This window comes from Balaenoptera ricei, chromosome 8, assembly GCF_028023285.1.
Source record: "Balaenoptera ricei isolate mBalRic1 chromosome 8, mBalRic1.hap2, whole genome shotgun sequence".
NCBI lineage: Eukaryota > Metazoa > Chordata > Mammalia > Artiodactyla > Balaenopteridae > Balaenoptera > Balaenoptera ricei.
The window spans coordinates 83,400,191-83,414,620 of NC_082646.1; the positions used below are offsets into that span (position 1 = coordinate 83,400,191).

At 34.7% G+C, this 14,430-nt stretch overlaps 1 protein-coding gene across 1 annotated transcript in view; it reads right to left on the reverse strand.

Moving 5' to 3' along the window:
- KIF18A (kinesin family member 18A) overlaps positions 1–14,430 on the reverse strand; it is a 79,045-nt gene that overhangs the window by 59,525 nt on the left and 5,090 nt on the right. Inside the window, exons 2-7 of the mRNA XM_059931294.1 lie at positions 10,033–10,405; positions 7,764–7,921; positions 4,681–4,785; positions 4,152–4,262; positions 2,896–3,093; positions 403–579 (exon numbers count right to left, since the gene is read on the reverse strand). Of these exons, the coding sequence (XP_059787277.1) occupies positions 403–579; positions 2,896–3,093; positions 4,152–4,262; positions 4,681–4,785; positions 7,764–7,921; positions 10,033–10,357 (1,074 nt within the window). The 5' untranslated portion in view covers positions 10,358–10,405. The remainder of the gene's footprint in view (positions 1–402; positions 580–2,895; positions 3,094–4,151; positions 4,263–4,680; positions 4,786–7,763; positions 7,922–10,032; positions 10,406–14,430) is intronic.

Here is a 14,430-nt window from a genome sequence, read left to right on the forward strand (position 1 = left end):
GCAAACATGTCCAAGGTTTTCAGGTAGAAAGTGCTGGTGCTGGTTTACAGAAGAGCATCAGCCTTGCCTGCAACAAATGTGTTAAAAGCCTTGACCAATTACTCCAGGATGCCATCAAAATATCACGTACCATGATGTGAAAAAGGTTAGAAAGAAAGTCACTAAAACATCCTAGCTCCCCAAAAGACTAAATATTAGTATTTATTATATATGTAATGAAGATGCTTAATGATTTAATTGTCCCAGTGAATGCTCAATTAACCAGATTAGTAAAGACATTTCTAGCCCTGATTCCTAACTCATTAGTAGAAGTACATCTCTAATTCATCTTTTGCTAGAAGTATAAAAAAGAAAAAAATGCACCCAGTACTCTTACGACAAAGGCAGAGTAAACACACTTACAGAAGATTTAATGTCCTTTGCACGGTTAGCATACTTAAGAGTGTTATAGGTGTCATCGTAGAACACAGAGGAAGGACTAACAGCAGCTATCATTATAGTTTGACAGTTTCCTCCAAGAGAATCCTTTAACAAGCGAGTGAGCTTACTATTTCTGTAAGGAATATGCTGATTCTTTCTCTGAAAGAACAAAAAAAGAATTCTTATGTCATTTTCCACATTCAAATGTAAACCTGCTACCATTTCACTATAAGAATTTAAGCACTGCTCAACTTTGCCCAGACTTATGATATAATTAGTGACCGAAATGATGATAATGAGTCTTATGGAGCTATTCAGTGAATATATAAAACAAATTTCTCATTAAAAGATTATATCTCTATCTGATTAAGTATGAACTTTAGTTAATCATAAAATATCAGTATTGTTTCATTAGTTGTGATAAGTGTACCGTATTAATGTGAGATGTTAACAACAGAGGAAACTGAGTGTGGGGTATATTTAATAAAATCTTCCTGTATTATCTTACCAACTTTCCTGTATCTAAAACTATTAAAAAACAAAATGGTTATTAAAAAAAACTCCATTTTTTAAAAAGAAATTAAAATACAAAAGTAATATATGCCCTAGAGAAATATACTAGAGGCATAGTAAGAATTCTGTATGGCATAGAGCTACTTCTCTCTTTAAATTACCATCTAACATGAATACAAAATAAATTATAATTATAATCTTACAGATATTTATCTGAAAGCACAACCACAGTTCTAAGAGAACTTAATTTTTCTAGGTTTTCTTTTACTTAAAAGATACAGTTCTGATTTTAAAGTAAAAAATTTTCCAAACACTACCACTTCCATATAGAAACAGAGCAGTGTAATGTTAAGCTAAAAACAACCTTATGCTATCCAGTGTAAATCTTTCATATTACAGAAGAGAAAAATGAAGCTAAGCAAAAAGTGACATGACTTGCCTCAGGTCACATGGCTGGTAATCCACAGAGTTAGAAACAGGCCCTAGTCTCCCAACTCCCAGTAGTACTATGCTTTCCACCATAGCAGTCTTTCCCAAACAGTGTGGAATGTGCACAGCTGGTGCTACTTGAATTGATTTTGCATGTACAAGACATGCATTAAACACTGACTAATAAATGACTCAACAGGAGTCAATTACTAAAAATTTAGTCAGTATATGGAAAAAATACTATGAATGGCTGAAGTTTAGGAAATTAGTCTCTATACCATGCTATCTGCTTATATGTTTTGAGATTTTAACTTAGAATACAAAATATATTTTGCTTCTGTAATATTCATGTGATTTCAGAAACTTGCCCTTTTAAAAAAGACCTCCCAAATCATTTTAATGTACTTCATACTTTATCAAATTGCAACATTTTGAACAGTTTAACAGTAATTTTCCTAAAGCTTCTGAGCCTGGTTTGAACTTAAATTATCATATTTTAACTTTGAAAAAAGGAAGTCATTTTTACAAATACAGAAGTTATCAAATATGCTGTGTTCCTGTAAGCACTTCTGGCATACAGTAGATGTAAACTATTTTTTAATGCCCCAGAAGCATCTAGCAAACATTATCCTATTAGGTAATTTAATTACATTTTAACTCCTCTTCCTCCTTAGGAAAAATCAACTCTCTTTAATATTTAAACCAATTTTATAGTATATATATATAAAATACTAACCAGACCAGAGTTTAGTTTTTCTAAAATGTGTTTTTTGTTTTCATGCCAATTCAATTATCATGCTTATTGTATAGTGATCATTAAATGGTCATTTAAAAAAATCAAATTCAAAATAAATGATGAGAAGGTATAATAAAATATTAACTATCAATCTGATATTCAATACTTTTCATTCAACAATTCTGATTATAAAGCTAGAAGTTAAAAAACAAAACAAACAGGGACTTTCCTGGTGGCACAGTGGTTAAGAATCTGCCTGCCAATGCAGGGGACATGGGTTCTATCCCTGGTCTGGGAAGATCCCACATGCCGCAGAGCAACTAAGCCCGTGTGCCACAACTACTGAGCTTGAGCTCTAGCGGCGACGAGCCACAACTACTGAGCCCGCGAGCCACAACTACTGAGCCTGTGTGCCACAACTACTGAAGCCCACACGCCTAGAGCACGTGCTCCACAACAAGAGAAGCCACTGCAGTGAGAAGCCTGTGCACCGCAACGAAGAGTAGCCCCCGCTTGCTACAATTAGAGAAAGCCCATGCACAGCAAAGACCCAACGCAGCCAAAAATAAATAAATAAAAAATAAATTTATAAAAAACAAACAAACAAAAAAAACCCCATAGTTTTATTTGATATATTAGGTTCTCTGAGGTCTTTACTCTTTATGTAAACCTTATTGTTACATTCTTGAAATTTGATTTATAATAGATCTTTAAGACAATTATATTAAATAATATCTTTCTGGGAAATATACATATTTCAGTATTTCAGAATACTTAAATAAACATATAGTACCTACCTTTGTATCTGCTAAGGCATTGATAACATTCCCAAGAGCTAAAAGTGATCGATTAATATTTGTGCCTTCTATAAACCGGGTCCCTTTAGCACTGGTAGAGCTGGCTCTTTCAGACCCTGCCAGGTCAATGAGTGACATCTTGGCAATTCGGACATTTTGATTGATACTTGCTGTTTTATCTTGTTGTCTCAAATAAATCTTTTTGAAATTACAGGAGAATAGGGAAAATGAGGATTAGATTTAACAAAATTAAAAGAGAAATACACTTTATTTTTAAAAGAGCATGAAATCAATTATTTTTATTTTAAAGACATACTGAACAAGGTATAGCTTGACTGGCTGATATCCAAGAGTACCAGAAGTAATTACCAAAGTTGAGAAAGATTTGAAAACGAAAAGACTTCCTATATGTGCACTAGAGGGCAAATAACTCCTGGCTTGATAGAAGGTCAAAACAACTGCCACTTGAATTCTGGTAACCTTAAAAGCAGGGTCTAAGACATTTTGGGGAAATCTCAGTGTCCCCGATAAAGATTTCTCTCAAGATTACTGATAAATGAAGAGTCATTGGTAAGAAGAGAAAAGATTAATAAAATTTTGTGGACTAGAGACTTTCCGAATGACTTGGTGTCCTTTGATTTGAATTCTTTCAACTACAACAATTTCTTTCTATTAGATGAGTTCCACAAAGCATAATCCAGAATAAAGCTGTATAAGCATTTGAATTTTAACAGAACTAGAAACTACAAATAATAACTACTAACCTATGCTTTAGGTTTTTCTAGAATGGTATTCTTAAAAAGCACTGTATCAACTGAATCACACACCTCCTTAAGGAATGCAACTACTTACATGGTCACTATGGTGAAATCTTTTGAAAAGTGAATCAGTATCTCCCCAATTTATTGGTTCTGTAAATCTAGATCTATAAAGAGAAAGTCTGCTCTGAATATAAGACTATCTTTTGTAAAGATTAAATATTTTCGCCATTTAAAGAAAAGGAAAGAAAACCTCTAATACTACCACTTTACTATCATATTTTCACACAGGTAAAAATTTACGTCTAACTTACATCATCTCAATTCTAAATATTCTTGATAGAATCTTCTCAAAGCTGCAAAGTAAAGGAAGCACTGAGAAGTAGAGAAGTCCACAGATGAAGAGATATTTTCATATGTGTGAAAATTACCGTTCATAAATTTGGCTTCATTTATTTTAAATTCAATTTTAAGAGCTGTAGTCTAGTGACCTGTTACCTGGAAAACAGCATGAGAACGAGAAGATGTAGCATTCATATCAGTGGGATGCTGTGTCCTGTTTTTGTTTCCATTATCCAATAACTGTAAAATTTCCTCTGAGGATTTGGGCTAAAGAAGTTGAAGTAGAAGAAAAATACACAAATTAACCATTGATCTTTAAAATTTTTAATAAACCATCAACAAGCAAGAAGACTTTTAAAGGTAAAATAAAAAGTAAGAAAATATTTTCCATAAATTAAAATCCCATTAAATATTGACTATGTATCATTTGCTTAGTACTTTGGTGCTATATGAAAAAGAAAAGATAAAATCTAATCTCTCTGAGGAGATAAAATATAAATATATTAAGCAGAATAATACACTATATTAAATGTTCAAGTAGATTTTTAAAAGAAAAGCCTATTTGATTATTTCAAAGGAAAACAAAACAAGACTATAGATATACCCTGATTATTTTAAAATAAGTAAATGGCTAAATAACCATACTTGCTATTTGAACAAGCCAAAAAGAAGTTTATAAACATACCTGATGTAAGGTTAGTCCCTGAACAACCACCCCTTTTTGGGCATCTTCCCGGACAGCAAGTGGCCCTGAATTTACTAAGAGGTCACGAATCTGTTCATTATATACCTTAAAATAAAAAGAACTCCTTTAGCATTGATGACGAAACAGTAGCGATAGCATCACACAAATATGCACACATTGCTGATTTAAGGTTATATTAGAGAAGCAGCGGCTCATTTCCATTCATCTCAACCCTTCTATCACACATTGCTATTACTTTCCTAACATCTGAGAAAATGGAAGAGTTTGATTACCAGCACTTGAACTTAAAATTTAAAGGTGGAGTCATTATACCCTCCTCCCATAATTCCCAATTTGATGACTACAGTGAAACAGAAATAGGATAGCTGGAATTGTCTTTTCCTATTTCCTGATAATATACGGACACACGGTCTTAGGAAACTCTAGTGAATCTGAAATGTAAGTTATATGGAAGTACCATGGTTCTTACTGGAGAAGATATTTATTGTTTCATGATGTCCAAGTAATCCAAACTTTTTAAATTTTAGAGTTTAAAAGTTAAAGAAAACCCATACTCAAAGATAAATGATATCTATTTCATTTATCCTTCAATTACATTAAGTTTAACACATAATGATAATTCCATAATGGGACCCCCCCCCAATTTGAATGATGAGGAAACTGAGGCCCTAAGAGTTTAAGTGATTTGTCCAAGTTCACAGTCACAAAGGTACTAGGATAGCATGAGAACAAGAAGACGCAGCACTCATATCAGAGCAGGGATCAGAGGCTGATATCCTCACTCTACTGCATGGCACTGAATACACATCTGTGTTTTAAGTCTCTGGAAATTTTTTTTTTTAGTAATTTCTGTAAATAACGTACAGTAATAGTACAATTGACTTGATTTTATGAATTTACTAAAGATACGTTTTCTACGTGCCAACAAAATGAAAATTACACATATATGATAAGATTAAAAAAACAGATATAAAATTGTCTTTAAGAATTATTTTGTGTAAGTTATATCCATGTTCTAATAAATAGCTCAGAGCGATAATTCATTGCTGGTATAATTTTCTACAATGAATGATAACCATTTTTAAATGTAATAAATTCTTAGAAGTAGTAAAATGATAATATGAAGAGATAATATTTTGGTAATTATTTTTGGGTAATTATTCTTCTGATAAGCAACAGTCACTCTTTAAATGATTCCCCTTATCCACTTCAATCATACAAAATATATAATTAGACAATTACTCTCAAGCCGGTCTATGCATCAAAATCACCCGGGAGCTTTTAAAATACATAGATGCCTCAGCCACAATCCAGACCCATTAAATTAAAATGTCCAGGGGGTGAGGCCTAAGCATGTCTATTTTTAAAAAGCCCCATAGCCAATTTTGGTGTACAGCCTGAGTGGAAAACCGTTAGATTAGATATTGCCTTACCATTAATAAAATGAAAGCAGATTAAAAAAAAGGAAAAACAATTAAAAACATTATAAAAATAATTAAACTTCAAAATTCTCCCAGTTATAAAAGGATCTAAGGAAGAAGTAATGAATCCTGCCATGCTCTCTTCCTGATTAAGTTCAGAACAATTCTTTTCAATACATAACCATAGAAAATGAGTTTTACTTCTCTTTTACCACCAAGTTCTATAGACTGACAAGAAAATTTTTAGCAGCATAATCTTGATCAATTTTTGAAATGTGAAGACACTCTCTCAGTAGAAACCAAACAATAACATGTCAACAAGAGCAGTAAAAACTAGAAATTCACTCTCTGACATCACAAATAAATAGGCAGTAAAATCAGGGATTTATGTTTCTGCACTGGTTTCTAAAACACTACCTGAACACAAAGTTAGAGTGCCAGTAACTTAGTTATGATTTGTTGAATGTCAGCTATTAAGAGGTTAGGAGGTCTCAAAGAATGACGGGGTATGTCAAAAAAACACAAGAGACAAGCATTAAGGAGCCTCACCTAGCCAAATCTGGCACAATTTGAGCATACAAAAATTGCTTAGAGAAAGGGATTATAATCTACTGAATAATGTTAAGAATCCAAAAGTCTACACTGATACAGTAGAGGAAAGGGAAAGCTCTTTCTTATAGTAGAAAGCCAATGAATAAATGTAGAAGAAATGATGGAATTTAAAAACCAGTATCATCTGTCATCATGATAGTAATTGATTCAGGCATGAATCATCAGTGGATGCTAAAACTAACAAATTAAAGTTTGAGGGGTCAGAGGATATTTACATTGTTTCCCTACAAGTTACTTATTAATTATAAAGTGTAAAGTAGTACCTTTACAGTGGAAAAACTTTGCAGACACCGGCATAATGAAACTGATCAGTTAACATAGCCAGTAATGGGACTAACTAATTACATAAGACTCTTGACATGTTATATAAGAAGAACTCATCATCACTTTTGTGGTGTTCCTGCCACGGCATAACCTGAATGTAATCATGACAAATCCAAACTAAAAGTTTTACAACAGCAACATAAAATACAGAGAAAAAAAAAAAAAAATCCAGATTAAGGGGACTAAACAGATGAATTGCAAATGAATGCAATCTGCGATCTTAGATTTTCTTTTCAATAAAGGGCATTATTAGAACAATTAGCAAAATCTCATTAAGGTCTATAGATTACATAAAGGTGTATCATTGTTAATTTCCTGATATTGATTACTATTTAGTGGTTATTTAAGAAATTTCCTGTTTTTACAAGTTTGTAACTTAAACAGTTAAAAAAAAATACATACACACAGAGAGAAAGCAAAGGTAGTAAAATGTTAACATATTGGGAATCTGGATGAAGGGTATCTGGAAGTTCTTTGTACTAATCTTGCTACTTCTGTATAAGTCAGAAGTTATGGCAAAATAAAATGCTTAACAGAAAAAGAGTAAGATCCATAACAAATACCTAAGACTAGGAATTGTAATGATTTTATATATTCATAAGAAAATTTCTGCATGATAGAATAATTTGAATGGACCATGGAACTTCTTAGAAAAAGATTTCTCAATACTATTGATTAATCTAAAGAATGATATTGCCAACTTACCTCCAGATAAGAAACTGCGGTACTACATATTTTCTCTTCTTTAATCTCATCCATGGATTTGTAAAGGTCTAACATTGTTTGATACATCACTCCAGGTTCAGCAGCTGATCCTAGCATTGTGTGGGTCTTCCCAGCTCCAGTGGCACCATATGCAAGTACTGAGTTTTTATGAAAAGGGATCAAAGCTCTTTGTTATGACATATAACATTACTGTATCTACTGTCTAGTGAATACTTCCATCTGGATATCCTGAACAGTAACTTTAAATCCAACAGATCCAAATTAATTTATAGTCTTATTTTTAAATCCTGGCAATTTCAGCACAAGTCTACTCTTATTCCTATATTCTCTATTGATGAATGGTACCTTCACCCACCCAACCGCCCCCCACATGCTCCCTTTCTTCAACAACAATCACAAATTTTAATCAATTATCAGTCTCCCTACCCATTAGTCTCAATCTTCTTTAACAAATCCCTTAGAATTTGTACAGTTGTTTTTAAGAAAACGAAATATGAATATGTTAAATCTTCTTAATTGTTCCACAGTCCCATATGAGAAAGTTCAAATTCTTCACCTAGAAATATTACTAGTGACTCTAAGGGAAGATTCCTGGATATCTCTCCAGACTATTTCTTCCTTGCTGTGCTTTGGCATACTAGATTATCTGAAGTTCTCCGCATGTGCTGCTCCTTTTTGAGTCCATTGCCTTTGTCCTGGAGAGTTCCTCTACTTAATCCAGCTGGAAAACTTCTACCTGCACTAAATATTCAGCACAAAGTCACTTTCCTGTGCCTTCCCTAACTGTCTTAGGCCGAAGTGGCTACTCTCTCATTTGAGCCCTCAGTGTATGCTTACGTCCTTTTACTCTAGCATGTATCATACTGTATTTCTAACGGTGAGCTCCACCAAAGTGGAGGCTATGTATCCTTCCCGCCTTGCAAGTGACTTGACACAAAGCAGGTACTCAATACAAGTCTGCTGAATTCCAGATAAAAGCCATTTATAAAATTCCTTTTAAAATCTTTGTTTTAGGCAAATTACTTTGTTTTCAAGACTCTATCCAGTACAATAGAACAGTGATGCATTTCTTCAAATGCAAAAAACAAAGAAAAAAACCACTCTGAATAACATATTGCAAATACCCAACATAATATTCAGTTAAAGCAATAAGTCTTTGAGAATTTTTTTTATAGGTTAAATCTCTCTGCTAAGTTCGTTAACAAACTACAAAAATACTTTTCAGTAGAATGGATTAAACTGATGCATGTTTCATTTTGTTCTATTTTCTATAAGCTAGTAGTACATCAAGAAGTCTTAAGATAGCTGGATAATATGAAGTAAAACCAAGAAGAAACCAAAGACTCAGTATTACTTTGGTAGAGATTTTTTCATTTGGAGTCAAGAGAAATTTTTTAAATCTCTAGAGACAATATGAAGTTTCATGAATGAGGAAAAGAATATCAGCTTAAAAATGAGAATCAAAGCAGGTCTAATCAATAAACCACATTCCATTCTTGCCTGACCTAGAGGGTAAGTCTTCTGTAATAAAAGTGAATGAGTCAGTGAAAGACAGTGAAACATGTAACAGTTTTGGGGTGTCTTAAAGAAAATGCCATAAATTATGGTAACTACGAAAATAAGATATTAATAATGGTGTGCAGTGCCTGGTAAGCATTCAATTAACTGGCATTTTGGAGATCTCTCTTTCTAGGAAATCAACATAGCCATTTTGAAAGGCAAATTATTATAGGTCTATCGAGAGCACTAAAGATGCTTTTTTGGGCTGAAGATATGCGAAAACAGCATGATACTCATGATACTCAACATGGGCTTTAAAAATTTTTACTTCAAGGTACTACAAAGAAAAAATGGTGCTATTAAGAAATTGCCAAATGTTCAGAAATGTCCCACTATTCCCCAGGGATAGACAGTTGTATAGGTGAACATTGGGAATATTTATGAATACAAATTGTGAGAAATCTGGCATCAATTACCAGAAGCACATGGTTTTAAAACATAAGAAACTGAAAGGATGACCATCTATAGGAACCAAAGCAAGACCCAGGAAAAGTTTCACAAATGATATATGTCATATATGATGACTAAATTTCAAAGAAAATCTACATTTACAGTGAACTACTAAAGAATTTTTAGCAAACAAGCACCTTAAAATTGATTATATTTAGAAGAAAGGGTCAAGTAGATGTCTGTTTTAATATAAAACTGAAATCAGATGGAAACATTAAATTTCAACTGAAGCAATTACCTGTGCAATTATATCCATTCAAAAAACTACGAAGAATTGGCTTAGTAGTGTGTTCAAAAACTTCCAATTGAGTTGAAGTTTCGTCAAAAACAGCATCGAATACAAATTTAAGGTCCTTATTTTGTCTCTTTGTAATATCTCGATTTATAGTTTTCTTTCCATGGAAAAAACTGATTTCTTCTTGCTTGGGATCAAAAACTAGAATATGCTTATCCACAACATGGACCACTTTATGGAATCCAGATGCCTTTTCTTTTGTGTTCTCAGGACGCACACGAACAACTACTTTCATGTGATGACACAGGTCTTCCTCAGCGACAGACATTGTTGATTATCTTGATTCCTTTGTTTACGTGAATGGTTGAATATTTCTCTGAAATTAAAAAGTATTAATATTAATTCTACTTGTATGCAAAATGACTAGTATATAGTACTTATTAAATAAAGAAAGGTGTTAATTTTGTTCCACTCATCTGGTAAATGTTACTGGAAATCCTTGGTTCAAAACCGTCCAGTGGGGGCTTCCCTGGTGGCGCAGTGGTTGGGAGTCTGCCTGCCAATGCAGGGGACACGGGTTCGAGCCCTGGTCTGGGAAGATCCCACATGCCACGGAGCAGCTGGGCCCGTGAGCCACAATTACTGAGCCTGCGCGTCAGGAGCCTGTGCTCCGCAACAAGAGAGGCCGCGACAGTGAGAGGCCCGCGCACCGTGATGAAGAGTGGCCCCCGCTCGCCGCAACTGGAGAAAGCCCGCACACAGAAACGAAGACCCAACACAGCCAAAAATAAATAACAAAAAAAAAAAAACAAAAAAAAAAACCGTCCAGTGGTTACCTTATTCAGAATTGAAGTTCTGTTAATGGCCTACATTTTTCACCTCATGTCCCATTGCTTTCCTCTTTGCTCACTCTATTCCAGCTAACACACCAAGTGCCCCAATCATGATCTTTCTGCTAGCCATTCTATCATAAAGTGCTTTCCTCAATAACTACATGACTAACTCCTTCACTTCTTTCAAGTCCTGGCTCAAATGTTGCCCCTTCGGCCCGCCCTTATTAAAATTGCCAACCCAATTCCTAATCGCCCTTATACTGTTCTACTTTTTCCCAAAGCACTTACCACCTCCTAATAGAATAGGTATTTTTTACTTATTTAGCATGTTTGTTGTCTACTTTCTCTCTTCTAGTTAAACTATAAGCCCTTTAAGGGCATTTTTCTTTTTTTTAAATCTGTTTTGCTTATCAATGCGTTCCAAGCCTAAAACAGTGCCTGGCACATGGTAGATACTATAAATACTTGATGACTAAATAAATTAGTGAATACTAAAAGGCTTTCTTTTTTTTTCTTGGTCTTAACTTTTCGATCCTAGATTATTTTCTGGATAGTTGAGGTTCCTAAATTGTTGATCTTTATTAGTTTATCCTTACTTTTCTTGTTTTTATGTGAGGTAGTCATATAGTCAGACCATACTTTTTGAACCTGTCACTGATGTACCTTAAACTTACATCATTATAGAGCAGAGACTAGGATCTATATTCAGAGATTAGCATCTCTGAATACACAGTTGGGGGAATATACTATCTCTGTCACCTTCATACCTGGGCTAGCTAACTGACACATCCCTGGAACTATTTTTAACCCTATGGGTCTCTGAGATACAGGCAGAGATAAGCCTGGTTGTGTCAATTTCCACTGCCAAGAGATTTGCCGCCAAGATCACTTTTATTAAAAATAGCTCATAAGCCAAAGCTCTCCCTTCATTACCTTAATATGATTCTGAGAGATCCTTTCTTGTCCATTCCTGTGATCCAAACTAAAATAGTATCAGAGCCCTTGTGAAAAATCAAAGCTAGCTTTTTGGGTAGTCTATACCTGTGAGTTTATACGGTTTAGCTACAAAGTTTGAGTTGAAGTGGAAGCCCAGGGTCTGACTAATATTTCAGTGATTTATCAAGTTTTTGTATGTGCGTGTCATTTAATTTTTTGTATTGTGACATAATCTGATTACTTTCACTGCTGACATACTTTAGGAAATAGAAACTAGTGGGGCCACTGAAGTAATGTAGACAAGAGATGGTGCTGTCAACTCAGAACAGGGTGGTGGTCAGATTTAGGATGTATGCTAAAGGTAAAGACAAAAGAATTTCCTGATAGATAGATGTGGGGAATGAGAGAAATGATTCAAGAATAACTCCAAAGTTCTTGGCCTGAGTGTTGGAAGAATAGAGTAGCCATCAACTGAGATGGAAATATCTGAGGGTAGAGCAGGTTTTGGGGGGAAGATCAGGAGTTCATTCTGGATATCTTGAATTTGAGAATTTTAATCAACATCCAGGTGGAAATGTCAAGGCAGCTGAAAGCTGTTACGAAAGTAAACACTGTCCTCAGAGTCTTAATGCCATCTGAAGCTTTTCAAAGTTTTTAAAGCTTAACGTGGCATTAAGATTTAGGGGGAACTTTTAAATCAAGGAGGAGAGAATGATCAATTGTGCTAAATACTGCTAATAGGTTAAGTACTTACTAAGACGTAATCAGGGGATTTGGCAACATGGAGACAAACAAGAGCAATTTTGGGGGAATGGAATGGTAGGACAAAGGCCTGAATAGAAGACTCAGATAGCAAATATAGGAAGTACTACTGCAAAAGTAAGCAAAGAAATGGTGTGGGTGGAGGGGGAAAGAGTTAAAAGAAGATATTTTGTTTGTTTCCTAAAGTGGAAGAAATAACAACAATGATAAAGCTAAAATATGTCATAAAATCATATACTTTTGGAAACAATTCAAATAAGGCCAAAGCAATCTAAAAGCAAAAGACACTGGATACAGCACCCCCTTTTTAGGACTCTGTTCTCCCCCAAAATTGGAACACTGAAGAGGAAAGGATGGTCATTTGGATTCTAACAGTGAGGTCCCACGTGAATTGCTACTCCGCTCTTTCTTCACCCTTGAGCTTCTGTCTAGCCAACCCCCATAGAGTACCTATACCCCACTTCTGTGACCTTGGACAAGTTACTTAGCCTCACTGAGTCTCAGTTTTCTCATTTGTATAAAAGGAATAATACCTAATAGCTGTTGTGAAGGCTGAAAGAGATAACAAGTATTAAGTGTATGAAGGCAGTCAATAAATGTCAATTCTCTTCCTTATCTGCTCCCCTTCCTGCCTCTTCTTCCCAAAGATACTGGTCCATCTTTTTAGTGTTTCCCAATGAGCTTATCACTGGCACTTTGGGTAGGACAATTCTTCCTTATTCGGAACTGTCCCAGGTATTAGAGGATGTTTAGCATTTCTGATCCCTGTCTATTAAAGGCTAGTAGAGTCTCACATTCTTTGTATTACCAAAAACTAACCTCTATGCACACTTCTAAAAGCTTTTAGAAATGTTCAACAAATGCCTTGATTTTAACGGATACACTTTTTTTTCAATGATAGATAAAATACACACAAATGAAATGGTTAAAAAAACATATATAAAACATCAGGTGATTATTTCAAAACAGATCTTAGGGGACTTCCCTGGTGATCCAGTGGTAGAATCCGCCTTCCAATGCAGGGGATGCAGGTTTGATCCCTGGCTGGGGAACTAAGATCCTACATGTCATGGGGCAACTAAGCCTGTGTGCCACAACTACTGAGCCCGTGCACCACAACTGGAGGGGCTGCATGCCGCAACTACAGAGGCGACACACTCTGGAGCCCGTGTGCCACAACTAGAGAGAAGCCCACGTGCTGCAACGAAAAGCCTGCGCACCACAATTAAGATCCCGCGTGCCACAACTAACACCCGACTCAGCCAAATAAATAAATAAATAAATAAATAAATAAATAAATAAATTTTAAAAACCCAAAACCAAAACAAACAAACAAAAAACAGATCTTAGCTTGGAAGGTATCTCTTGTTAATTAATTAATCATTAATTCAAAAAGTTAACTGTTAAAATCCCAGTTCTACTACTTTACTGGCTGTGACAGTGGGCAAGTTACTTAACCCCCTTGTGGTTTAGTTTCCTCATCTGTAAAGTGGGATTAATAATAATACCTACCTCATAGAGTTCTTGTGAGGATTAGCACTTAGAACAATGCCTGGCACAGAGTATGCATTACAACTGTTTGCTATTACTGCCATTATTGTTACTATTACATACAGCTTAGTGAGGAAACAGACGTTGATAAAATGACACAAATATGCAAAGGTGTAACTGTGACAAGTGCTATCAGGTAAAGGTTAACTTTGCTACCTAAGACTATAATAGGAGATTGATATTCTTAGAAAGCTTCCTAGAGGAATGACTGGAACTGAGAGCTGAAGGATGGATAGTTATTAACCAGGTTAAAAAAAAAAATTTCAGGAAAGAAAACTAGTTGTGCATTTAATAAATATTATTGAGTGCCTTCTATGTG